We start from the raw sequence: 27,668 nt of genomic DNA, 5'->3' as shown, positions 1-27,668 counted from the left end.
CATTAAATTTAAAATATAGGCTTTTTTTACCACAAAATGGCTGATATTATTAATTTTCAATAGGCAGTCAGGAAAGACAAAAACGTATTTGCTGTTTTAATTAGCTACTGCCACAGTAACGCAGAAAAATACACTATGGTTTCAAAACACAACCATTTATTCTCCTGGGTGTGCATGACTAGCACAGCCCTACTGCTCATGTCTGTCACCCTCTTTCTGACACCACCAGCCTAGATGGAACATGCTCTGCTTGCACATAGGGTCAAGAAGCAGAACCTGGAAAATGCAAGCCGGTTTCTTCAAACTAGTACACTGTTTGAAGGCCGAAGCTTCAAACTAGTACAGTTAATTCTGCTCGCTTGTTTGCTCAAGCAAATCACATGATTCAACCCTTAAGGCCAGGGGTTAGGAGATACATTTTATTCCTAAGGAGGTGGTGGTAAGGTTGTGGCTGCAGAAAGGGAGGAAAATTAGAGTTAATTGTTTGATCTACTACAACTATAGAACAGTGTCTGTAAAGCAGATACTACACTGTAGAACCTGAAATGACATGTACATAGTTATATCTCTTACTTCTTCAGGGTATAATTTCTGCCACATGTTGGTCTGTGCTTGATGACTGCTCTGTGCTTTTATTAACATCATCCATGATTAACTGGCTGCTAGATTTAATAAATAAATAAGCCTACTCTCTTTTTTTTCCTATACAGAATTCAAATGTATATTTTATTTGGAGTCATCTTGTAGCAGTGTCCCTTGAATACAGGCAGACTGATGTAATTTTTATGACAGGGAGTGGAATATGCTATTTGAGTCACAAGTCCTATCTTACGTCTAGAGTTACTTGTTAGACTATACTACATAGGAATAGAGGAGGGCATGGCAACCCCCTCCAGTATTCTTGCCTGGAGAATCCTCCTGGAAAGAGGAGCCTGGCAGGCTGCAGTCCATGGGGTTGCAAAGAGTTGGACATGACTGAGCAACTAAGCACAAACACATAAGAATAACAATACAACACTGCCCTTAAGGAGTTTAGATAAATATTCTTTTTCCAGTGCCATATAAAAGAAAATAAATCACAGCATGAGAGTCAGTCACTGTCTGCGAGGAACCCTGCAGCAAAGGGACTTCTCAATCAGATACACCGTGTAGGCAAAATGCTCTCTCGTTGCATGTGTGTGTTTGTGTGAGTTGTCTCTTCCTTACAATTTCAATTTTATTTTTTTCATCTTGTCTTCCAAATTCTTGCTTTTCTGGTGGTATTCCATTTTCATAAACAGAAAAGTAAAAGAATAAGGTGTTTGAAATCTTGCTCAGAGAAGGAATTTCAATTTGGTTCCTCTTTTAGGGGACTAATTTGCTTTCTATGTGCACCTCTGGCATGATCATTATTGCATATATTATTGGATTTCAACTCCTATGCCTCTCCTATCTAAACTCATTTTAAGATTCTCACAAGACAGGTAAATTGTCTGTGTTTTACAGAATCTAAACTCTGACACAACTCATCTCAGACTTCTTGGTAAAGCAGCAGGAGAAACTCCCACCATATTTCTTTTTCCTTTTTGTTACTAGGCCTGGGTAGGCCTTTCTCTGTGGCCCTGACAGATTTCACAGAATAGAAAAGCATGTTGTGATCTGTAGTTTTCTCTTACCCTTTCCCTCTCTCTCTTTCCTTCTTGTAAATTAACTAATTATTTTCTATTTTAATCACATTCACAACACAAAATATTTTATATGCAAAGAAATGTAGAGATGTGAGCAAAGTTCAAATAAGGAAAACAACAAAAATTGGTTCAGAATAAAATCTTGTTTGAATTAATCAAGGATGATATATTTTATTGCTTGAGGCCATATACAAAAGGAAAACAAACATAATATTACAGATGTAAAACTATTTATTCAAAATAAAAGTGATTAGGACCTCACTGATTGGTTGGTAAAATATTGTTGCAGGGGTTATGCTTTTCTTAGGATAAGCCACTCAAGTGAGTATGTAATAATTATCTGATTATTCTGTTTCACTTTTAATCTCACATACAGTCTCAGACAGAATTTATTTTAGTACTCTAAACACACACATGCACACGCACAAAATTAAAGCAAAGCAAAATAAAACCTTTTTTCCCTTTCTTAATTTTACTTTTGAGGCATTGATTATAATCTAGATCCTGTTTTATAAAATGCATTTCTATGGACGAGAGAAGATTCCCTAAATTAAGGCTCAGAAATAATTATGAAAACTTTATCCAATAATACAATTTGCTTAAGGAATACAAATCACCCTGAGAAAAGAAACTTTCCTTCTGATCCTATAATTTGATCATGTTAGGCTACGTTATAATTTAATGTCATGAGCCATTAAATCATAACATTAAATGGATGATCATGGCTCAGATGGAGGCATGGGCAGTTTTACACAATATGCAAAGGGAAAAAGAAAGAAAATGGTAATGTTAAATCTCCCTCAGTACCATCTGGCTTATTTTTTTCCCCATGCCTCTCCAAAACAGTGGGAGGAATAAACAATACCATTCTTGATTGGCTAGGCATGAGAGATGAGGATATCAAGTGAAAAATTCTCTAACACAAGCAGAAAGTCTAATATTTTCTTCATTTCTTTCTCTTGCATAAGCACTGAGAATCTGCCTTACAGAATCAAAATTTGTCAAATTTCAAGAGCTAAAATGGCCTTAAGCAAGCATCTGGCCCAGTGATTCTCAAATTTGAATGGGCACAAGAAACACCTGGGGGCTCTTTAAATATGCAGATTCCCTGGCCCATCCCTAGAGAGTCCGCTTCTGACACTGCATTTTTAATAAACTTCCCAAGTAAAGAGCGTATAGATTGCATGTGAACTTAGAGAAGCATGCAACTTTCTTTTATCTAGCGCCATTATTTTCCAGAGGATAAACCTGGGCTTCACAATGCAACTGATTTCCTCAAGATCATGCAAGTCAGTGGTCAGAGTCGACATGCAAATTTCTTGACCTATAAAATAAGATACCCACACTCTCTGCTACCATACTACTTCCACAAAAAGTCCCTCAACAGCTCTGTTGGCTCATATTGCTCTTTTTGAACTGTGACAAAATATTCACAACATAAAATTTACTATTTCAACCATTTTAAAATGTACAGTTCAGTCTCATTAAGCACATTCACATTGTTAGGCAACCATCACCATTACTCCCTCTAGAACTTTTTCATCTTCTCAAACCAAAACTCAGGTATCATTAAACAAAAAGTCCCCTAACTCCTCACCTCTACCTCCTGGTAACTATTCAACTTTCTATCTCTATGAATTTGATTATTTTAAGTACCACATACAAGTGGAATATATACACACACAATAATTATATCCTTTGTGTCTGGCTGATTTCTTTTGGCAAAATGTCTTCAGGATCCATTCACATAGCTCATATTTTGACTTGCTAAATCCTTTAATTACTTGCTCAAGGGGATCTTCTGGTCCTTTAAGAAATGAGGTTCTATCATTTGTCCAACATCAATGATAGCCGCTAAGTGAGAGAAAGAATTCAGCAAGGAGAGTCCTGGGTGAGTGAAAGAATTAGAGCTTGGAGGCAGGCACAGAGACATGAAATGTACGTTCTGCCTAGTTGAAAGTCATTCGAAAAGAAACAGAAATGAAAAACGAGAGAGAGAGAGAGAGAAAGCAAGTGACAGGCAAAGAGAGAGACAGACCGATACACTAAGAAAATGATAGGAGAGATGGATTAAACTGAGAAAAACTAAGATGTCCTTAAGACAACCTTGTGCCAAGAATAGTGAGTAGAGAAATGCAAATGAGGTTATTTACATGTATATTGTAGGAATTAATTGGTACACACTGGTATACATGAGACCTTGGGGCAAACAGTACAGAAAGAAAAGCAAATAGGGTAGTAAGATGTATGTGTCTATATTGCCATTTGAGAGACACTTTATTACACTTGAGATTTACTTTTATTCTATATAGTTACTGGCCTAAATTTCTTTTAGGCTATTGATAAGAAATGAATTTAGAGTTGTGTGATCATTCCAATGGTTTCCTTCCAATAATGACCACTGTTTTCAACTCCAAAACAGAAAATGTCAACACTTGCCCATAGGAGGTAAAAATGTTCAGTTCAGTTCTGCTCAGTTGCTCAGTCGTGTCCGACTCTTTGCGACCCCATGAATTACAGCACGCCAGGCTTCCCTGTCCATCACCAACTCCCAGAGTTCACTCAGACTCACGTCCATCAAGTCACTGATGCCATCCAGCCATCTCATCCTCTGTTGTGCCCTTCTCCTCCTGCCCCCAATCCCTCCCAGCATCAGAGTCTTTTCCAATGAGTCAACTCTTCGCATGAGGTGGCCAAAGTACTGGAGTTTCAGCTTTAGCATCATTCCTTCCAAAGAAATCCCAGGGCTGATCTCCTTCAGAATGGACTGGTTGGATCCCCTTGCAGTCCAAGGGACTCTCAAGAGTCTTCTCCAACACCACAGTTCAAAAGCATCATTTCTTCGGCGCTCAGCCTTCTTTACAGTCCAACTCTCACATCCATACATGACTACTGGAAAAACCATAGCCTTGAATAGATGGACCATAGTCGGCAAAGTAATGTCTCTGCTTTTGAATATGCCATCTAGGTTGGTCATAACTTTTCTTCCAAGGAGTAAGCGTCTTTTAATTTCATGGCTGCGATCACCATCTGCAGTGAATTTGGAGCCCCCAAAAAATAAAGTCTGACACTGTTTCCCCATCTATTTCCCATGAAGTGATGGGACCGGATGTCATGGTCTTTGTTTTCTGAATGTTGAGCTTTAAGCCAACCTTTTCACTCTCCACTTTCACTTTCATCAAGAGCCTCTTTAGTTCCTCTTCACTTTCTGCCATAAGGGTGGTGTCATCTGCATATCTGAGGTTACTGATATTTCTCCTGGCAATCTTGATTCCAGCTTGTGTTTCTTCCAGTCCAGCGTTTCTCATGATGTACTCTGCATATAAGTTAATAAGCAGGGTGACAATATACAGCCTTGATGTACTCCTTTTCCTATTTGGAACCAGTCTGTTGTTCCATGTCCAGTTCTAACTGTTGCTTCCTGGCCTGCATACAGATTTCTCAAGAGGCAGGTCAGGTGGTCTGGTATTCCCATCTCTTTCAGAATTTCCCACAGTTTATTGTGATCCACACAGTCAAAGGCTTTGGCATAGTCAATAAAGCAGAAATCAATGTTTTTCTGGAACTCTCTTGCTTTTTCCATGATCCAGCAGATGTTGGCAATTTGATCTCTGGTTCCTCTGCCTTTTTGAAAACCAGCTTGAACATCAGGGAGTTCACAGTTCACGTATTGCTGAAGCCTGGCTTGGAGAATTTTGAGCATTACTTTACTAGCATGTGAGATGAGTGCAATTGTGTGGTAGTTTGAGCATTCTTTGGCATTGCCTTTCTTTGGGATTGGAATGAAAACTGCCCTTTTCCAGTCCTGTGGCCACTGCTGAGTTTTCCAAATTTGCTGGCATATTGAGTGCAGCACTTTCACAGCATCATCTTTCAGGATTTGAAATAGCTCCACTGGAATTCCATCACCTCTACTAGCTTTGTTCATAATGATGCTTTCTGAGGCCCACTTGACTTCACATTCTAGGATGTCTGGCTCTGGATAAGTGATCACACCATCGTGATTATCTGGGTTGTGAAGATCTTTTTTTGTACAGTTCTTCTGTGTATTCTTGCCACCTCTTCTTAATATTTTCTGCTTCTGTTAGGTCCATACCATTTCTGTCCTTTATTGAGCCCATCTTTGCATATAATGTTCCCTTGGTATCTCTAATTTTCTTGAAGAGATCTCTAGTCTTTCCCATTCTGTTGTTTTCCTCTATTTCTTTGCATTGATCACTGAAAAAGGCTTTCTTATCTCCCCTTGCTCTTCTCTGGAACTCTGCATTCAGATGCTTATATCTTTCCTTTTCTCCTTTGGTTTTTGCTTCTCTTCTTTTCACAGCTATTTGTAAGGCCTCCCCAGACAGCCATTTTGCTTTTTTGCATTTCTTTTCCATGGGGATGGTCTTGATCCCTGTCTCCTGTACAATGTCACGAACCTCATTCCATAGTTCTTCAGGCACTCTATCAGATCTAGGCCCTTAAATCTATTTCTCACTTCCACTGGATAATCATAAGGGGTTTGATTTAGGTCATACCTGAATGGTCTAGCAGTTTTCCCTACTTTCTTCAATTTAAGTAAAAATGTCATCTACATTCATTTCAGTTTTTAAAACTGCAATGTACAACAGTTTCCTAACCATTTGTGAAAATACTGTAAAAACAGAATTTACGGAGTAAATTATTGGGAAGAATAGCTGGTCAAGCGGTTCATAAACATCCAAGTCTCATTCTATTTGGGGCTGCCTCCTTGAATCAAATCCAATGTTGAATTGTTGAATTGGGAGCAAAGAATAGAGGTGAAATGTGGTTGATTCCTGAGAGCAAATGAAATGCTGCTTTCTGATGAGAATAACTTTTTCTATAACTCCTAAGGAATAATATATTGCAAAAGGTGTTGGAGATGAATACAAATTAGAGCAAAAAACTGAAATCTTCAGAGAATTCAAGATTACATTTATACTACTAATAATATTGAATGGTTAACTGTTAATAGACCTCTCAAGGACAGCAATGGATGAAAGAACAAACAAAAGTAATTTGTTGCTTTCTCACTATTAGGTTATAGACATTCTTCCATCTAGACTGATATGATCTCCAGTGGGGATTGATTTATTTCTTCCACATTCATGACACTCTCTTTCACAACCAGGTGTAATGGCTTCTTTTACCTCTACGGGGAATGGCTGATTTATACATAGACCTTTGTTCAATAACCTTTCTTCAAAGATTGATGTTGTGAAAAATGAAAAAAAAAAGTGAAACTTTTTGACATTTTATTTTAATGTGATTTAGAAAACCATGTAAACTGCAAATGGACCTCATGTGGAATGAAAATCACATGCTGATAATCTAAACTATTTTGAATACTATTAATCTTTGATTAATACCTGAAAATTTTTCTTATCAGAATTATGAAAGGCACTAGAGAGACTCTCATGAAGTTCATTTTAAAAATAATTTGTAAATAAAAGACTGGAAAGTTTTTTATTTGATCCCTCCAATCCACAATTTCAAAATTTTCCAACAAGAAGAGGGGAGTGCTACCCATCATGTAAAGGGATATCTTTGTTTATTGATTTTGCCTAGAGACTCTGCTTTCAAAGACCCCTGACCGTTAAGAAATCTTTGAATGGAGGAGGAGAAAGTGATGTGAAATTTTTTGACTTTCTGTGGTCAAACTTTTTCTGACCTTCTCTATTCTTGTTTGGAGACGAAAGCCTGAAATTATATAGATCTTGTCCAGGCTCTGCTGGAGTTTAAAGAAAGTGAGTGAACAGTCTCATACTTCTGGCTATCTTCACCACTACTCCCTCAAAGAACGAATTAAACATAATTTTATTAATTTTATTAACATATCTATAAGCCATTGATGTGACTTCCAAATGCTGGTCAGACCATTTGAGAAAAATAAACTATTGTTACTGAAGTGTATTTCTGGGAATTTCAATGTCTGGTGTCTGACTGAAAGAGAAGGGTCGCAAGTCAATTGATTTCCCCAAGGAGGTCACTATAAAAGGCAAGAGGTCTCTTTTCCATTTTCAGTGTAGAGTGTTTATTCTCAAGAATGGGAGTATTAAGGTTTGTTTGTACCTGAAGACTTTGAAGAGCTTTTCAAACACGAGTCAATATTGACATTTAAGAACTAAAATCTACTAAAGATTATTAATTTTTTCTTGGTTAGAAAAGATGAAGCTTTAAAAAATCAGAGTTTCAACACTCATGGTAGCCAATATTTCTGGCATGGTTTCATTAATTCATTCATTTCTTATTAAGGAGTTTCTCAACCCATATGAGGATTGAGCCCTTAAGCACTCTGGAGTGAAAGACACATTACAAAAATTTACTTATAAAAATGTATATTTTATATTAATATATCTGATAGTAGTAATAACATAATACTAGCAATGTTTACTGGTTGCTTGTTATGTATCAAATATCATTTTATGTACCACATATATCAATTCATAGCATAAATGTTATAATTTCCCTTGATTTACAGCTGCTTAAATTGATGGCAATTCAGAAATGTATCCATGGTCAGTAAGTATCAGAATCATGAGTCAAACCCAGGCAGTCAAGCTTCAAAGCCCACACTACTAAATGCTATCTTCTCCAGCCCCTCTAAAACAACATAGAAAGCATTAAGTGTTATTTAAAGTGCAAAGAAATGCCTTGGGAATTGAGAAGGAGACAAGATGTCTTCTAGCTCTAGGACCCAGGGAAAAGGGAAGAATGTGAATACGACTTTCCTTGAAAATCAGGTTGCATCTGGGTAAACTGAGATGAAGAAAAGGATTCCCAGGAAAAGAAAGACGTCATCAAAGACACAAAAGTACACAGGCTAGCTGTGCGATTTAGTAGGACTTAAGGGTGCACAGGGACTTCCCAGGCTGCTCAGTGGTAAAGGATCCACCTGCCAGGAGACTCGGGTTCCATGTCTGAGTCGGGAAGATCCCCTGGAGAAGGAAATGGCAACTCACTCCAGTATTCTTGCCTGGAAAATCCCATGGACAGAGGAGCCTGGCAGGTTATAGTCCACGGAGTTGCAAAGAGTTGGACATGACTCAGTGACTAAACAACACTGACAACAACACAGGGTGCATGGAGAGGAAAAAGAAGAAACAAGATAGGAAATTGAGTCTGAGGGCTAATCCTAGTGGGCCAGGTGAAGGAGTTTGTAGAATATTCTGAGGTCTTTGAGAAGTCATAAAAGTTGTTTGAACAGGGGAGTCATGTATTCTTTCATTCACTTGATGAATATTTATTGGCACCTGTTATGTGCTGAAGGCTTCCCAGGTGGTGGTAGTCATAAAAAATCAGTCTGCCAATAAAAGAGACAACAAGATACCTGGGTTTGATCCCTGGATTGGGAAGATCCCCTGGAGGAGGAAATGGCAACCCACTCCAGCATCCTTTTTATTTTATTTTATTTTTCAGATTTTATTTTACCTTACAGTATTGTATTGGTTTTGCCATACATCAACATGAATCCGCCATGGGGGTACACATGTTGCCAATCCTGAACCCCCCACCCACCTCCCTCCCCATACCATCTCTCTGTACGCGAGACAGCAAAAGAGACACAGATGTATAGAACAGTCTTTTGGTCTCCAGTATTCTTGCCTGGGAAATCCTATGGCCAGAAGAGCTCGGTAGGCTATAGTCCATGGCATCGCAAAAATTCAGACATGACTGAATACACACACACACATTATGTGCTGGGCACTGTCTCGAGCAACAGGAATATACAAGAGAATAAAGTGGATAAAATACCTGCTCTCATAGAATTTATCAGGTAGTCACAATAAAAACTGTTTTACAAAGCTTAATTGAAAATGGCAATCTGCAGGTTGGATTGGAGCAATGCAGGAAAGAGTGAGGGAACGTAAAAGATAATGAGTATAAATCAGAGTGGTGGGTAAGCGGACTGGAGAGAAATGAACAGGTGTAAAAGACTAGAGATGTAAAACTGATAGAACTTGAAAGCGAACTAGAAAGTATGGCAAGTGAGAAGGCAATGTAGATAGAAATGACTATTTGGTTTGAAATTTCTCTGACTGAAAAGATGGTAGTGTGATGAATGGCAGGACAGTTGATTTTCAAAGAAGTAATAACAGCTAAATTACTGAACTGTCATAATTTTACCCTCTTTATCTGAATACGGGAATAGTACCAATACCGGAGCTTTTCAGTGAGAATCAAATTAGAGAATGAAAGTAAAAATGATTTGCCAATTATAAATATGGAACAATTTAGTTATTATTATCCGTATTAATATAATTTTAGTCGGTTGATTTTAGAGTATGATATTAAGAGTACGTCTTTAGTTTGGCTTTTCTCTAATGGTAATTCATAACATTAATAAGAATCCTTCACTTGAAGAAACTTTTTCAAAGTGCTTTAATATTTTTATTTATAAAAGCCTCACAAAAGTTCTGTGGGGAATAAAAAACAATGGTTATTAGGGTCTATCAAAATTCAGTTTTCAGTAGGCATACTGTCTGCTTACCTATATGGGCCTTTCTTTTAGTTAGTATGTATAAAATTACAGAATCCAATAACTGAATTACAAAGTTATGTCAATAATAGCAAACTTTAATGGTAATACCAAAAAAGTAGGTCCTGAAGTTTCAATACACTGAATTAACATGTTGATATATGAAAGAGACCATGGTAAGATGATTCAGCATGTCATAACTCTTATAATCAAGTGGTTAAACTCATTGTATTACACTGAGGTGATTGTTTTCCATCACTGGTTAACGATAAATGGATTACTTTCTATATTGTAGACACTAAAACACCAATCTTGAACATTTGTCCTCATTGACTTTATTTCTAAACTTTAATTATTTTCACTGTTTCTTTTTGGGGTTTCTCTGTGATCTACAAGGATTTCAGGGTTCAAACTTAGAACATAATTGTTGTTGTTCAGTCACTAAGTCCTGTGCGACTCTTTGCAACCCCATGGACTGCAGCACGCCAGGCAAACATGGTCCACTAGAGAAGGGAATGGCAAACCACTGTGACATTCTTGCCTCGAGAACCCCATGGAACATAATAAGTTATTGACTAGAGTAAAATAAAAAGCACGTGGCTCTTGAATCTATTCCTGAGTACTACCATCCATAGTATTGTGAATGTGTATACACTTCTTACTGTAGAACAAGAAGTAAATCAAAATGTTGCATTTTTATATAAGAGAAGAAATTAATTGCCCTAACTGGAAAGAGTTTTTCAAGATCTTGGATATATTACCCAAATAGTTTTGCGTTCTCCACAGTAAGAATTTTACACCAAAGCTTTGCTAGTTCTTTGCCTTTTCTCATGGTCAAAACATTCACAAGAATCTTCAGAGCTGTCTTTTTAAATAGCACAAGATGGCATCATTTAAGACCAATTCTGTGCTACAGCAAGTAATATTTTAGTGACTTCTAGATATATTTCTGAATGGAGAAATTCAAGTAACAATGACACTGATTTCTGTGTAATATTATGCATTTTTAATGGAGTCCATGTTGATGTCCTTCAGTTTTATATCTTTGACCTATATCTTTCTCCAAATTAGATCCACATTCAAAAGTGCCTCAAGGGAGGTGTTATTTTCACCTTTATTATTCACAGACACGTCAAAACCAGCTGCATTCTTTTTTTGTTATCCATTTAATTATTTTATTGTTTTTTTTTACTTTTTATTTACATTGGAGTTTACTTGACTGACAATGTTGTGATAGTTTCAGGTGTGTAGCAAAGTGATTCAGTTATACATGTATCTATTCTTTTTCAAATTATTTTCCCATTTAGGTTGTTACATAATATTGAACAGAGTTCCCTCTGCTATACAATAGGTCCTCGTTGGTTATCCATTTTAAATATATCAGTGTGTACATGTCCATTCCAAACTCCCTAACTATCCTTTCCCCCAACCTTCCCCCCTGGTGACTATAAGTTTATTCTCCAAGTCTGTGAGTCTGTTTCTGTTTTATAAATAAGTTCATTCATATCATTTCTTTTTAGATTCTGCATATAAGTGATATCAAACAATAGTTCTTTTTCTCCATCTGACTTACTTCACTCAGTGTGACAATCTCTAGGTCCATCCATGGTGCCGCAAATGGCATTATTTTGTTCTTTTTAATGGGTGAGTAATATTCCATTGTATAATTGAAGAATAAAAACCATATGATTATCTCATTGGATGCAAAAAAAGCTTTTGACAAATTTCGCAACCCATTTATGAAAAAACTCTCCAGAATGTGGGCATGGAGAGGACATGTCTCAACATAATAAAGGCCATACGCAACAAAGCTACCACTAACATCATACTCAATAGTGAAAAGCTGAAGATATTTCCTTCAAGATCAGGATGTCCACTCTTGCCAATTTTATTCAACATAGTTTTGGAAGTCCCGGTTATGGCAATCAGAGAAGAAAAATAAAAGGAATACAAAGTGGAAAAGAAGAAATAAAACTGTCACCATTTGCAGATGACATGATACTATACATAGAAAATCCTAAAGATGTTATCAGAAAACTGCTAGAGCTCATCAATGAATTTGATAAAGTTGCAGGTACAAAATTAATACACAGAAATCTGTTGCATTTCTACATACTAACAATGAAAGATCAAAAAGAGAAATTAAGGAACAATTCCATTGATCATCACATCAAAGAGAGTAAAATAACCAGGAATAAACCTACCTAAAGAGACAAAATAGCTATACTCCAAAAACTGTAAGATGCTGATGAAAGAAATTGAAGATGACACAAACAGATGGAAAGATATATCATGTTCTTGGATTAGAAGAATCAGTATTCTGAAAATGACTATACTACCCAAGGAAAATTATGGATTCAATGAAATCTATCAAATCACCAATGGCATTTTCCACAGAACTCGGACAAAAATATCTTAAAATTTGTATGGAGACATAAAAGACCCCGAATAGCTGGAGTAATCTTGAGAAAGAAAAACTGGCTGCTTGCTCTTCCTATAACAATTTCTCCTCTTTAATTCTGCAACTCTGTGTAGGCATCTGGTCATATCAAATGGTAAGCAGTCAGTGACTCCTTACTGTACCTCACATTTCCCCCTCAGCTCTTCCTCCCATAATCTATTGGGTTGTCCAAAAAGTTCATTTGAGTGTTTCTGTAAGATGTTACAGAATAACCTGAATGTTTGGCCAAGCCAGTGCATCACAGTGTTAGTTTTTACCTCCAAACAGCTCACATATATGTTTCCTTTGTTCAGCCTCAGCATCTTAATGGTCATTTATTGGTTGGAATATTACAGAAATAACTTTCTAACTTTTATTCCTGGATAGGTCTTGTATCCTTCCAATTCATTCTCCTTATAGTTACCGGAGCGATCTTTCAAAAACATAAACATAAGGTAGGTTATTCCATTTCCTTGCTTAAAAATATGCTGTGACTTCTCATAGACTAAAAATAATCCAAACTCTTAAACATAGGTGGAAACAAGGAGGGAAAAGACAGCTAACACATACCGAGCAATTTGAGTGCAATGCTCTGCCCCTCTGGTGGGCATTTTACATGTATCCTATCATTTACTTCTCACAAAATTCTGTGAAGCATTACTTTCTTCGTATAGAAGGGTATAATTGAGACTTAGAGGTTAGACAACAAATGGTAAAATAAGTGATCTTTCTACCTACAAGGCTTATACTCTATCTACTCTATCATGCTGCCTTTCTACATAATTTAGCCTCAGCTGATCTTTTCAGTCACATTTCTTATAATAATCCTACCCCAGCCACCCCAGCCATAAAGAAGTACCTTTTGATTCTCAAACTACCCAACCGTCCAGGACTTTCAATATGCTGTTTCCTATGCCAGAAATCCCTTTTCAACTCTGCATCTAGCTCACTTCTGACACATTCTTCTAACTTTCTCTAAACAGAAGTTCTCAAGCTTGGCTGGACAGGAGAAGCATGGACAGGACATGCTATGATCAATGCAGTTTGATTTTCTAGGGGTAGAATCCAGAAATTAGCATTTAAAAAATCTTTTCCAAGACTGAAAAGCAGTGTTCCAGGTGAGTTTCCTGGAGACTGTGGCAAGCTTAACTTAATCATCTTCTGTTTTTATTAGACCCTGTCTAGCCCTCTACTGTAACACTCGTCACACTACCAGAATTTTGTCATAGTGTAACCATCCTCACCTCTGGAATGTAAGCATCCCAAAGGCAGAAATCATACTCCAATACAAAAGTTTCTGAATATGTGCACAAATATATACACATGCATATGCAAATAGTTGAAACCAAAGCTTCACAAAATAATACTGACTCCTATTTAAGAGGGATAGACTCTTGTTATTTTTCTATTCTACTAATTTTATTCCTTTCTGTTAAAAAATGTGAATTGATACTCATTAAATTGATTATGTAACCTAGTTCTTTGAACTATGCTTGAAAAACATCCCTCTAATTATATTTGTAATGCTAGTCCTAACCCCATGCTAGACATCTAATGGTGTTTAATAAAGATTTGATGAATTAATCAACATTTTTATGGAAATGTAATACATATGTATCTAATATATGCATACATTTATGTTTTGCATATTATAAAAAATGGCAGGCAGATATCACTAGGCAAAATAAAAACATCAAAATAAACTTTCATAATCTTTGGACACCAAAGTAGAAAGATTAAAAAATACATGTAAAACTCAATTCAAATTATAGCAACAGAAAAGGTTGCTATATATACAAAGGGTTTTCTTTTCTTAGAATTAGGGATACTCAGATTACCTCTCTTTTCAAATGCACCAACAAATGTGACAATCTAATTTATTCAGGATACTAATTTTGCTATTGAGGTTGCATTCTTCCTTATTCCTTTGGAATTAATCAGTGGGCCAAAATATATTGTGAGCAACACTGAAGAAGCTACTTTCCCTCAATTTCAACAACGTATTAGAAATTTAAGATAGCTTAATCAAGTTCCAGGTATATTCTGCTGTACAATTCAAAATTTATCAACCTTTTCTCTCTGGAAGTATTTTGTTTAGTAGAAGAGTTTTTCTATAATGGCTGGAGGAGGTTGGGAGGAGACACAGGTAAAACAAATGAAATTAGAAGAGGGAGTCAGTTGAGACATATGGCCTGAGACAGGAACCAGATCACAGATGAGGGCATCTCAAATATTAATTGCTCCATAGTCTCTCTTGCTGAGAAAAAGACCCTAATTATCTTACCTTTATGACCATCTCTCCCCACTGCACACCCATCCCCACATACCTTCTTTATAAGCTGCTATTACAATAATCTCTTAGGGGTGCTTAGAGAATCAGTTAAGATTGGTGAAATTCTTGTGAAATATTAGCAAAGATGCAGAGTCTACCCATTTTCAGTTGGTTACCAATAGTTCTATGTTAGCACTTAGAACTGTGGCCATCTTTACCAATTCTCTGAGGGCCAAAGTAGGAAATGCTTTGGACACAGGAAGAATCTGACACAATTATGAATATAATTCTTCATTTTAAGAATAAATTTGTAATTTAAAACTTTTCAAACTGTCACTTCACAGGCCTCTATATGGCATGCTGTAAAAATACATTGGCTTTATGATGTCAGTTATACTGTCAGAAATACCAATACTGTATAAGAAAAGATCTCATCCTAAAGTATGGGGACAAATACGACCTTGCTTCTATTTTTTTTTTTTGACCTTGCTTTTAATAAGCAAAATAAATAACATTATTTTTTCTCATATAAGGAAGAAATTTTAATGGCTTTCAGAGTGGAATTAATCAGGTTAATTCTATTCAGGAAGCATATGTTTCATAATACATGTATGCTTATCAAACCCAGGAATTATAATTATTGCTGGGAGAATTAAACATCCTATGAAGTGGGTGATAAGCAGTGATAGGCAGTCTAGCAAGAGCTGGAGTCGCCATATATAGAAAAACTGATTGACAGCCATAGAGAAAAATCTATTTTGTGAAGGTTTTCACCCCCGTCTCCATTCTGCAGCATTTGTATAAAGTAAAACATCACTGCTTTGGGTTGGATAGATATATTGGGATCTGCTGGGAAAGCTGATGTTCTGGCTAGGCATTTGGAATTTCTTTTTTAATATGTAAGCACTATTCTTGCTATCTATCATGAATCATACAAAGAATATAATGCTACCAGCATCTGCAAATGAAGTGAAAGGCATACCATTACACTTGATTCCTTCACACATATTATAGAACATTCCTTTTGTTCAAAATTAAAAAAAAAATCTTCGGGGTGGGGGGGAAAGCAAACACTTCCATTTAGCTGAAATATTGAAACTGCATGTAATTTCTTAAGGTATGTAGTTTTATTTTCAAGCTGTTGCTTTTAAACCCCAGTATCTTGATTCAATTCTATCAGCTGAAATGTGCTGTTAACAGTAATCAATAGTTTCAGTAGTTTAGAGTTTTTACCATGACATCTTCAAATCTTTCATCAAAAGACCATTATTCAGCCATCTAACTGAAAATCAGAGCTGGCTATAAATGTCATTCCTATCCATAAAATGTAGTTTCAACCTCAGGCAAGTGGAATTTATAGAAGACACAATATTAATAGAGAGGGAATGAGAAAATGGTCTCTGTTTTAAAATAACATTGGAATCTTAGTCCTATTATAGTTAAGAGAAAAATGGTATGTCTAAGGTTTTCAGGAACTCTAAGGGAATTTTACATGGTTTTTAAGAATAAATAGATTTTTTAATGAGTAATAGAGAATAAGCTAAGAAAATTTCCTCAGCATAATTTCCAACTGTTTTTGAAGAGATTAGAAACCTAAGCACAAAATGCACTTTATTCTCCACACTTTCATAATAAACATAGTTAGGAAACACTGCCATTTTTTCCTATTGATTCAGAATCTTGCAGTTTCTCATGATAAGTTTCAGTATGAATTTTTGTTGTATAAGTACTGTAGATACAAATATAAAATGTATAGGAGATAGATGGATGTATTCTTGTTTTGTCTTCAACAATACTTATCCGTGAATTTAAGAAATATTTCATTAAATCCCTATTACAAAATTGAGTCACTGGAACAATCTTTAATTTTGAAAGGAATCTGCTAAAAAACAATCCACTTAAAGTTTTACTCATTATTTACCATAGCTGATGGGAATATGTGAATCCACATATTTAAAACTCTAGGGTGGCTTTATGGGCATTTACAAGGCAAGATAAATTTTTTAATGAAAGAAGGCAATGGCAACCCATTCCAGTATTCTTGCCTGGAGAATCCCAGGGACGGGGGAGCCTGGTGTGCTGCCATCTATGGGGTCACACAGAGTCGGACACGACTGAAGTGACTTAGCAGCAGCAGTAGCAACCATAAGTCAAATATGTTAGCAGCATATTTTCTAACCATTTAGCTAAGAATGACCAAAAAAACAAACCTTACACTGCATTTACATCCGCAAGCCATAGGAGATACCTGTGTAGAACAATACCTGGCTTTATCTATGCAAACTACCTCCGAATGATCAAAGTAACTCAACACACATTGTGAAGGAGCAAGTGGGGTCTGAGGAGAACGATAAAGCAAGAATGAGGAATTCAAGAAGCTATGAACTGCCACTGTCATCTACTCTATATACAAAGTAGATCAGATCTCATATCAAAACAGAGGAAAAGAAGGAGAACAACAAGGAGAGGGAGGAGAAGAAACTTGCCTTACTATGATTTGATTTTGGAATTATTTTTCAACCTGGAATGCACAATCACTTTTTTTGCCATAATTTTAAAATATTAAAAAACTGAAGTTAGTCCTAAAAATGGGTCATATATTCGAACACTCCAAAGTTTCTTCGTGGTACACTAGTAAAGTTCTTATTTCAAGTCGGAAAACTCAACTCTACATAGCCAAACTCCAATATAGGTCAGGGAAAACTCTATCATGTCCCCTAAGTATTTAAATATCAGGAGCCCTCCTGAACTATAGAATATGATTCACGCCAAGATTTCAAGTAAATAAAACAACCTGGAACTTCTGTTTTTGCTGTTTATGCATATGAAATTTTATAGCAATAATTTTTGTTTCTAGGAAAAACAACTGTCTGAAAATTGTGTGATCATTAACTATGACAAAGTTGGCCATCTCATTTTTATTTTCACAGATTATGTTAGGAGGAAAGCTACAAAAGGCCAGATTAACATTTCAAAATGTATTGGAAAGTAATGAAGGGAAACTGATTCAGTTAGCAACGCTAAATAAAACAGACAATTCATACAGATGCTTTTCCTATAAAATATTAAATAAACACTCAAAAATGGCAACTTTTTCAAATTTAATAAACCAACCCCTAATTCCTTTTCTCTGAGCAAAGTTTCTTCTTATCAAAGCTCCAGCTTCATGCGCAAATTTTTCCTGGTCAAAACCACATACTATTTAGAAGACTGGGGTGTTAAATGAAATAAGAAATGATTTTTTGCTTCTCCCTCTTTCTTCTTCTAGCCCCAAAGCCTAAGTATATAAGGCCACATAAAACCACTATTTTTGTCCACAGCATATCAAATACAAGGACAAATGTTCAGGATTCTTTGGCTGAATTCACAAGTGATAAAAGTAGAAACGCTTGACTTACCTGCCATTGTTTCATCAGCTCTCTTACTCCCTTGGAGTCTTCTAGAAGCCTTTCCTTATGGGTGGCATCCTGCAGGACATTGGCAGTTGTTTCAGCTTCTGTAAGCCAGGCAAGAAACTTCTCCAAGTCCAAGGGGAACTGTTGCAGTAATCTATGAGTTTCTTCCAGAGCAGTCTCTCGCTCACTCACTCTGCAAATGAACAAATGTCCAGATGCAATTATCCTCAAATATCAGAATGGTGCAGCCAGTGAATCCCACAAAAAGAGCAAAATCAAAGGTACTAAATCATAACATTGCAACAAATGTGAGTTGCTGCTAAAACTCCACTTGAAAGCATCAACCACTAGAATAGGATGTGTGTGTGTGTATTTGGACTTTAAGACTTTTGAAAGTTCATTTTCCAAAAAAAAAAATCTTTGTTTTAAAAAACATTTTACTTTTGGCTGGTCAATTTTGAAAGGTTATTTTAATAGGTGGTAAAAGTTGAAGCTAATCTCTATAGGTAAAACCCTAAAATCTACCATGCCTAACTTTAATGTTACCTGAGGCAGGGAACCATGATTAAATAGGCCAGGAGAAATGCAAACCTACAATGGAAAGTTGAACACTGGAGGAAGAAGGAGAAGGGGACTGGAGAACAAAAGCGAACAAAAAGATTAAGAAGTAGAAAAACTACATATTTCATAGCAAACATTGTGCAAAATGTAATCTGCATAACATCAGCATGTTCTGATAGTTCTAACTATTGTATTAGCTTCCTTTTGCATTACCTGATGGTCATACAACTAAGAATATTTTCCAAGAGAAAACTGTACAGGTAATGGAAAAACTGGAGCTTAAAATCCAGACATACTGGGTTCAAATCCCAGCGTCCTCCTCCGAGTGTGATACAAGTTACTTAACCTCTCTGATTTCTCATCTGCAATACATATTGTTGTATTGATGAGACTGAAAATACAACAGTGTGTGTGAAGCTGAGTGCCTCACACATTATAAGTCACATATTATAGTTGCTCAAAAATGTGAATTCCCTATGCCCACATTCTATTCTCATTTCTCTAATCTTATAGAAGGAATGAATCAAATTCCCTAATGACACAAAAATCTACAAAAGAGCTATTCGTATTTTCTGACAACATATATAATGCATGTATTGTGGATACACACACGTATGCCCTCAGCAAACATCTACATAATAGTAACTTGGGAAGGAAAACTGCCTGAGGCAGTAACAGCCCCATCTAAAAAGATTCAGGTAAATTTTTTCTGCAATAAGGAAATTAGTACTCTATTTAAATGTCGTACTTACCTTCTATTACTACACAAACACTTTCTGGGATTCAACATAAGCTAAAAATGGATTTAAAAAAAACTGAACACTTGAATATGATACATACTGCTTGTTAAGATGTGATTGTCAATAATTATGCAAAACTGCAATTTATTTCAGCAGCAACTTTATCATGGGATGTGCAAACCAGGCAATAAACAACTCTTGCCGAGCCAGCGGCAGCAAAGCCCCCGGAAGAGCTGTTTATTCATCATGGGTGAGGTTTTTGCTGAGCATACAGTCTTCCACAGTGTAGTTTTGGTGCTCATACTGGATAAAAATCTTCTGTCTGCACTAACTGGTGGAGAGGAGAATAGGTTTATGAGGGTGCAGCAACTGGAAAAAAGGAAGCACTGCACTAAGCTATTTATCAACTCCTAAATAAACTTGAATACCGCATAACTGAAAGGTAGCCTGGTGCTCTGGTTGGGCAAATCAGTTAAATCTCGTGGAGTTCAATGGCTAGCCTGAACTGTTAGTTCCTTGCTTATTAATTTTCAGGCAAACTATCAATGCAGGGAGAAAGAGCAAAGTATCTTTTATTATTTATTTATTTAGTATGATTTAAAAATTCAGAACCGTTGTGACAAAACTGAGAAACGTAATGTTATCATCTAGTGTGAAACATACAACATACAGGTTGAAGCCTGTGTAATTGCTAACGTTTGACCATTTCTGACCAACAAATGGGGCAATTTCAGCCAGTGCTAGCTAATATTTTAGGTTGGCTTGTACACTAGAAATCACTAAGATTTACTCCACTTCTAGCTCCAAATTTGGCATAGAAATAAGCTGTCACATTGCAGGAGACAAATGCAGGGTTAGACACTGATGTATTTTCTAACATACTCCAAAGTCACACAAAATAAAAGGGGCAGTGTGAAACTCCCTCGTGGCAGAGAATTAGATACTGTGCATTTTATTATCAGCTTCATCATCATGATGAGCTGTGTTTGATGCATCCCAGCTTCTCTAACCTTAAAGAGAAACACCACTTACCCTTGGCTTCCAGAGAAAGTAACTAGTAAATAACTTTCGAAGAGTTATTTGGAAAATGTGATGCGCATAAATCAGATGAAAGCGTTCTACCGAGACAATGAGATTTCCAGCCCAATCCTCCCACCAAGTTTGCTGCTTTGTAAATTAGGCCCTTAGGGAAGAGCAGTAACTCTTTCAGGACAGTAAGGCACCATTTTCCTAAACAACACCCTTGTGACCTGAAATATTGACAACATTGGGTTGAATATTTTCTAATTTGGAAGTACGTTAGACAAAATTCAGTGGCAGCAATGGCAGGAAATCTCTTCAATCAGAGGTGAGACTGTTATCTCTGGCTTGTGTGGGAGATTTAAGGCTGCATCCTTTTTCCTGAGATTCATCTATGCACACTGAATTCTTTTTTTTTCTTTTTTCCTTTTTTTTTTTTTTTTTTTGATTTCTTATTTTTTTTTTAAATTTATTTTACTTTACAATACTGTATAGGTTTTGCCATACATTGACATGAATCCAGCACGGGTGTATATGCGTTCCCAAACATGAACCCCCCTCCCACCTCCCTCCCCATAACATCTCTCTGGGTCATCACCATGTACCAGCCCCAAGCATGCTGTATCCTGCGTCGGACATAGACTGGCGATTCGATTCTTACATGATATTATACATGTTACAATGCCATTCTCCCAAATCATCCCACCCTCTCCCTCTCCCTCAGAGTCCAAAAGTCCGTTATACACATCTGTGTCTTTTTTGCTGTCTTGCATACAAGGTCGTCATTGCCATCTTTCTAAATTCCATATATATGTGCACACTGAATTCTTAAATTTTAATTGTGCTAAGTCCAGACTAGATGAGTCGAAGGTACTTGTATGCCATATTTGTGCATTCAAAATAGTTCTGAATATATACCATACTTTAAAATTTTCCATAATCATATGCCTTTAAATGACATCTATGATAAATAAAAAATGTAGCAATTAGAATCATAAAGTAATAAAAAAATTACCTAGAACAAAACTAAAGACTCGAACACAGATTATTATTTTTTAATGATAATATCCAGGTTATCAAATTATGAACCATGGAGAAAATTTGGCATGAACTTTAAAGTAACAATGACCAGATTATCATAAAATAGTAATAATGCTTTACAAATATAATTTACTGCATCAGTTAAGTACTTTCTATATAACAAATTTGAATTATCAGCAAGTCCAGGTATAGAATGCACAAAAATAGCTGAGAATTTGATGGCATGTGGAATGGGATGCTGACTTCAAAAGGTTTTATTTCTGTTCATAAGGGCACCATACACCATTCTCCATAGTTAAATATAGGCAGTGTGGTACAGTGGTTCTCAAAGTATGCTCCATAGCCCAGCAGTATCAGTGCCATCGGAGAACTTATTAGAAATGGCAATTCTCAAGCCCCACCCAGATCTGCTGAATCAGAAATTCTCTGTGGAGTCCAGCGAGCTGTATTTTAATAAGTCTTCCAGGCAATTCTGATATATGCTCAAGTTTGAGCATCACTGACGCCGGAGAGACCAAACTTTGAGAACTACTGGTATAGTGGATGCTGTGCTGGGATGTCCAGACCCCTCTTTCAGGACTGAAGTATGTTTTGCTTGCGTAACTCACTGAAGCTATGAGCCATGCCATGCAGGGTCATCTGAGACAGACAGGTCATAGTGGAGAGTTCTGACAAAATGTGGTCCAGGGGAGGAGGGAATGGCAGACCATTCCAGTAATTTTGCTGCGAGAACCCCATGAACAGTATGGAAAGACTGAAGGCAAAAGGAGAAGAGGGAAGCAAAGGATGAGATGGTTGGATAGCATCACTGATTCAATGGATATGAACCTGTGAAATATCTGGGAGACAGTGAGGGACAGGGAGGCCTGGCCTGCTGCAGTCCATGGGGTCACAAAGAGTCAGATATGACTGACTAAGCAGCAATGTGTTTTGCTTTAACTCCTGGGAAAGCTGCTGGATGCAGGCAGGTTGCCTCCAATGACTGGTTAATGTGTGGACTTTTTATTAAAGTCTAGCCCCCTTGCTCCAGCTTTGGAAAATTCGGGAGGGGAGGAGAATCGATCGATGTTGAGGTTACAAATGAATCGAAGCCCAGCTTTTCCTTCTGCTCTATCCTGCTTCTTTCCCTTTCTTCTCTCACAGGTATTCATCCTGAGAGTACTCTACCAAAAAAAAAAAAAAAAAGAAAGAAAGAAATTCCTACACATTAATCACTTTCTTAGAATCTGACTTCTGGGGAACTTGACCTGCTGAATTGCCATACTAAATAAAACTTTGAAAAATATACTTGCTAAAAAATGTATGTGAAGAAATATACAACCACTTGCACAGAGTGTGGTCACAAAAGGAGACAGGATGGAGGATTCTCATACTCAGCAATTGAGCCTGAAGAGCTACTATACCTTTGGTTGCCCTTTAAGGAGATCTATAGATAAGCCATTATCACCAGTTAGAAGCAAGAATCTACTGAAAGGACAAAGTGTTGGAGCTTAGTACAACCCCCCAGCTGCACAAGTCTGTATAAAGTGGAAAAATCACAGAAGGCATGTCTTCAGCATCTCCATTTTCTTTTTAAGAACTGATTATCAACGAGGCAATCAGAGTATAGCCTGATCCTTCACACACACCCACACCATGGTATCTCTGAATAAATCTCTAAGACTCCAGATTTTTATCTAAGTTGAAAATCACTAATTTGTTATGGGTCAACCTAATACATAAAAAGCAAAAGAAAAAAGGGAAGCCTATGACTTTTCCAAGGTAAGGCTGAAGAGCTTAATTAACATATGGACAATATTTCATGATTAGACATATGCAGGGATGATAGTTCATCACTGCACTGTATTAAATGATTATACACACACACACAAATACATATACACACATTATATATAAGCAAACAGAAACAAACACATTGAATATTTTGGGGGAAAAAAAGGCTCAATCTGATATTTCCCCCAGATGTTTCTGAAAGTGTGACCAACTGGGGAAATTCACACCACTTGGTCTTCTGCTAAGTAACATTTTCATCTGTGCCCTGGTATTATCAGGAAGTAACCAAATAAAACACTCAATCTTTCCTTCCTGGTTTATTTGCACTTTAACAACTATCATTTCCTATGATAGTTTTAGGGAAAGTATTACAGGATACTTGTTTGTTCGTTTGTTTGTTTGTTAGATATAAATCAGAGAAAATGAGTACCTTAGCAGCAAGCACTTGGACTTTAGGCCAAACACTACTCATAGAGCCAGAGTTAACCTGAAGTTCAAATTCTCTGTAATCATAACAGATTCTACTGGTTTGCTAGCCAATGAATTAATTTTGCTTTTGTTTAAAAAATAAGTCTGTATTGTATTTTCATGGGACAGCTAGAATTTATTACCTATGGCTAATACAGCAGTTTGTAGGAAGGATTCCTTTTAATCTCCAGCAATTCTATTGGCAATGTGCACTAATGAAAAGCATGAATCTAAGCAAAATCATTCAATAATGCTTGGACCAGTATCCTATTCATTCCATTTCTAGCAACAATTCTAAGACTATGGCTTTATGTGTCTTTGGAAAATATCTACTTAGATAGATGACCCAGAAGGGTTCTGGCAACTGAGAGAATGTTTCTCTTTTCTCCTCTGTTACTGAACTCTAAGGTGAGAAAAATATTCTGTCCTTTTAATGTAACTATTGACACAGAGTATGAGATGAAAGCTCTAAGCTAGCACAGAAAATAAATTTAAAATCTGTTATCTACAGAACTCTTCATAAATTTAAAAAGTATGTTCAGATTTAATCTCTCACCATTTCATAAGTTAACCTCCCATTTTTTTTTTTTCTACCTACAGTATGTTTGGTTTCTTCATTTGCTTCCAGCTGGATGTTTCATTCTGTCCCACTGACTTCAACTTCCATACAGGTTATCTTTAAACCTGAATCTCATTCTTATTTCCACATGCCTACCAACAACTCAAGCATTAGGTGATGCATGCACCTCGTCTACATGTATTATGTGCCAGGATTCATGCGTGGTGTTGGTGACACTAAATTCAGTGAGACACGGACATGGACTTTGACATTTAGCACATTCAAGTCTGGTGGAGGAGACCGATATTTAGACATTTACCTATAGTTACAATATGATTCATGACATGAGTTTGGGACATGAGTTTGAGCAAGCTCTGGGAGTCGGTGATGGATAGGGAAGCCTGGCGTGCTGCAGTCCATAGGGTCACAAAAAGTCAGACATGACTGAGTGACTGAACTGAACTGACAATGTGATTCAGGTTGTAGTTCATCTGGATTGCCTAACAGTAGCTTGAATATAATATGCATCACACTGTATTCATGAACTTCTATGTCAATTTCCTTAACAAGTGATAAATCTATCTTTTTTCAACACATTTTTTTTCCCTTTTCTTATCAAAGGAAGTGGGGATCATTGCTGGGCTTTATCTCAAAATACAGCGATGGATGCTCAACAAAAGTCTGCCTAATTGAATTAATTTTCATAACAATCAGCAATCTTTTAGATATATCTCATAGGTCATTGTTAGTTTCCTTTTGCTGTTGGGAAGACTGATTCTGAGAGAACCACAGTGACTTTCCCAAAGTTGAACCCAAGGAAGTGGTGGAATTAGGATTATAGTTCAAGTATTGAATCCTGAAAAAGACGGTTTTCTAACTCTGAAAATGGATATTAGTGTCCGCTCCTCGGTGATATATTCACGGCAGTCATTAAAAAAAAGGAAAGTGCCAGAAAGTTTATGCCACTGAATCCTGGCCTTTGTTTTGGAGCAAAAACTCATCTCTTTGTTATTTGACCATAGGAGCCATCACTGCAACACATTATTAACCTACTGAGAGGGAACCCACACATGTAAAGATATTCTCTCACTCCAACTACAGTAGAAAGATCTAGCTGGTCTCTGTTTCAAAACAAACAAACAAGCAAATCCATTTTCAATGCAAATTTGCTGGTTTGCCATTCACTGACATATACATCAAAGAGGTTTTTATCCCCTCTCTCCTGAGGTTTGGTACTAAATTACTCAAACACTTCAGAGTTAATTGGAAACTATGACCTAAATGTTCCCAAAGTATTGCTGATTACTTCTCAGAAAACTCATTCCCGTCTTTTCACCACCCCAGACGACACAGGATGACTTTTTAACATGTGCAGAAGCAACATACTTGCATGGAAAATAGATTAGTTCTCTAAAGATACACCATAGCTTTGAAGCTAGCTATTTTCTTCAAAGATACAGACATTTTAGTGAAAAAAAAATCACCTGGACTTTATATTTCGATGGAAAGAGAGTATAGGTATTAACAATCATGTAAGAAATTTTAAAATACACATTCCAACTCTTATTTTTTCACTCTATGGGCATTTTAAAAATTGAGATTTGCACAATATATCATTAGGGAAACAAGCATAATTACATACTTTCCCCAAAAGTATTGGGATATTTCTTAAAAGAAATTAGGAGACAGCAGTAAAAATGTACTTTGTACTGTTCTTTGCATTGCTCACTTCATTTGACTTGTGTTTCAGACAATTATCACTGAGAAAAGTTGATAAAAATATACAAAATATTATGAACAAGTAGTATTCAAGATATATATATATATATATATATATATATATATATATATATATATATATTCCTACCTTGGAATATTAACAAAGAGATTAACATTCTTTAGTCTAAATCTGTATTTTATATATATTTTTTACTGATATAATACCTTAAGGTAAAAGACATTTAGGAAAATGTACATTGATACTGCCATCCAGAAGAATATAAACTTAGATTAGGGTTGGGTTTATAACTGGATACAATTTCTACTCTTAATAAATTCTCTATGATTTGTATAATGTGAATCTTTAAGTCAATTTTGGTCACTTGTAGTGTTAATCTCTTTAAAAGATGTATTTTCCTGTTTTGATAAGATAGATTGAGTAGCTTTCTTCTCTTCTAAAAGGATATATGAAAACTAGGATAGAAACCAATTTAAAAGATCATCTCTTGGAAGTCTCATTAGACTGCAGTCAAACAAATATATATTCACATCCTCAATATCTTAGAGAAAAAGAGAACAGTAGATGCTGTTATATAACATTCAGAAGACAGCAAGGCAAGTTGGTTCAGTTTTCTACCGTCAAAAGGCAAACATAGCGATTCCCTTTAAAAGGAAAGAAGGAGTTAAAAACATATCATCAGCTGATTATATGAACTTGCAGTACAGGTCTCTCAATGGAATTCAGAAATAGGAATGATTTTCATAATTCCTGATATAAACTCCAAGTTATAGTCTCTAAATATTTGCGACTTTTATTACCTAGTTCCTCACTCAGCACTCACTTGTGGTTAATAATGCACTTTTGAGAGTCCTTTAAATTCAACATTTATTGCCATAGTATTTTGCACTAAAACAATGCTCTTTAGTTTTCGAGCTTTTCCACATATATCTTCTTCTTTGATATGTTAAACAACTTGATGAGGTTAATGGGGCAGGTTGTTATTATCAGCAACATTTTATAGATGAGAAACATGATTTTCTGAGAGGCTGGGCAAGTTACCAAAGTAAGTGGCAAAACATGAAACATCTAATCTAGTCTGCTCTGACTTTACATCTCAAGGTACATTTGTCAATCTCCCTGTGAGGTAAATATAAAGGATATTCAGTTCAGTTCAGTTGCTCAGTCGTGTCCGACTCTTTGTGACCCCATGGACTGCAGCACGCCAGGCTTCCCTGTCCATCACCGACTCCTGGAGCCTACTCAAACTCATGTCTATTGAGTCGGTGATGCCATCCAACCATGTCATCCTCTGTTGTCCCCTTCTTCTCTCACCTTCAATCTTTCCCAGCATCAGGGTCTTTTTCAAGGAGTCAGTTCTTTGCATCAGGTGGCCAAAGTATTGGACTTTCAGCTTCAGCATCAGTCCTTCCATACTATTTTCAAAAGCTCCTTACTTTCTGTGATTATTGTAAGAATTCAGATTATGGTGTATATTTGTGTGAAGACAAAAAAAGATTATTCCTTTGTTTA

General features: G+C 36.4%; 1 protein-coding gene across 1 annotated transcript in view; it reads right to left on the bottom strand.

Moving 5' to 3' along the window:
- Positions 1-27,668, bottom strand: part of DMD (dystrophin) — a 2,235,978-nt gene that overhangs the window by 516,040 nt on the left and 1,692,270 nt on the right. Inside the window, exon 55 of the mRNA XM_052663429.1 lies at positions 18,260-18,449. Within this exon, the coding sequence (XP_052519389.1) occupies positions 18,260-18,449 (190 nt within the window). The remainder of the gene's footprint in view (positions 1-18,259; positions 18,450-27,668) is intronic.

Source organism: Budorcas taxicolor, chromosome X (assembly GCF_023091745.1).
Source record: "Budorcas taxicolor isolate Tak-1 chromosome X, Takin1.1, whole genome shotgun sequence".
NCBI classification, from domain to species: Eukaryota; Metazoa; Chordata; class Mammalia; order Artiodactyla; family Bovidae; genus Budorcas; species Budorcas taxicolor.
Note: the sequence above shows the minus strand (reverse complement) of the source record. Positions and strands in the feature narration are given on the sequence as shown.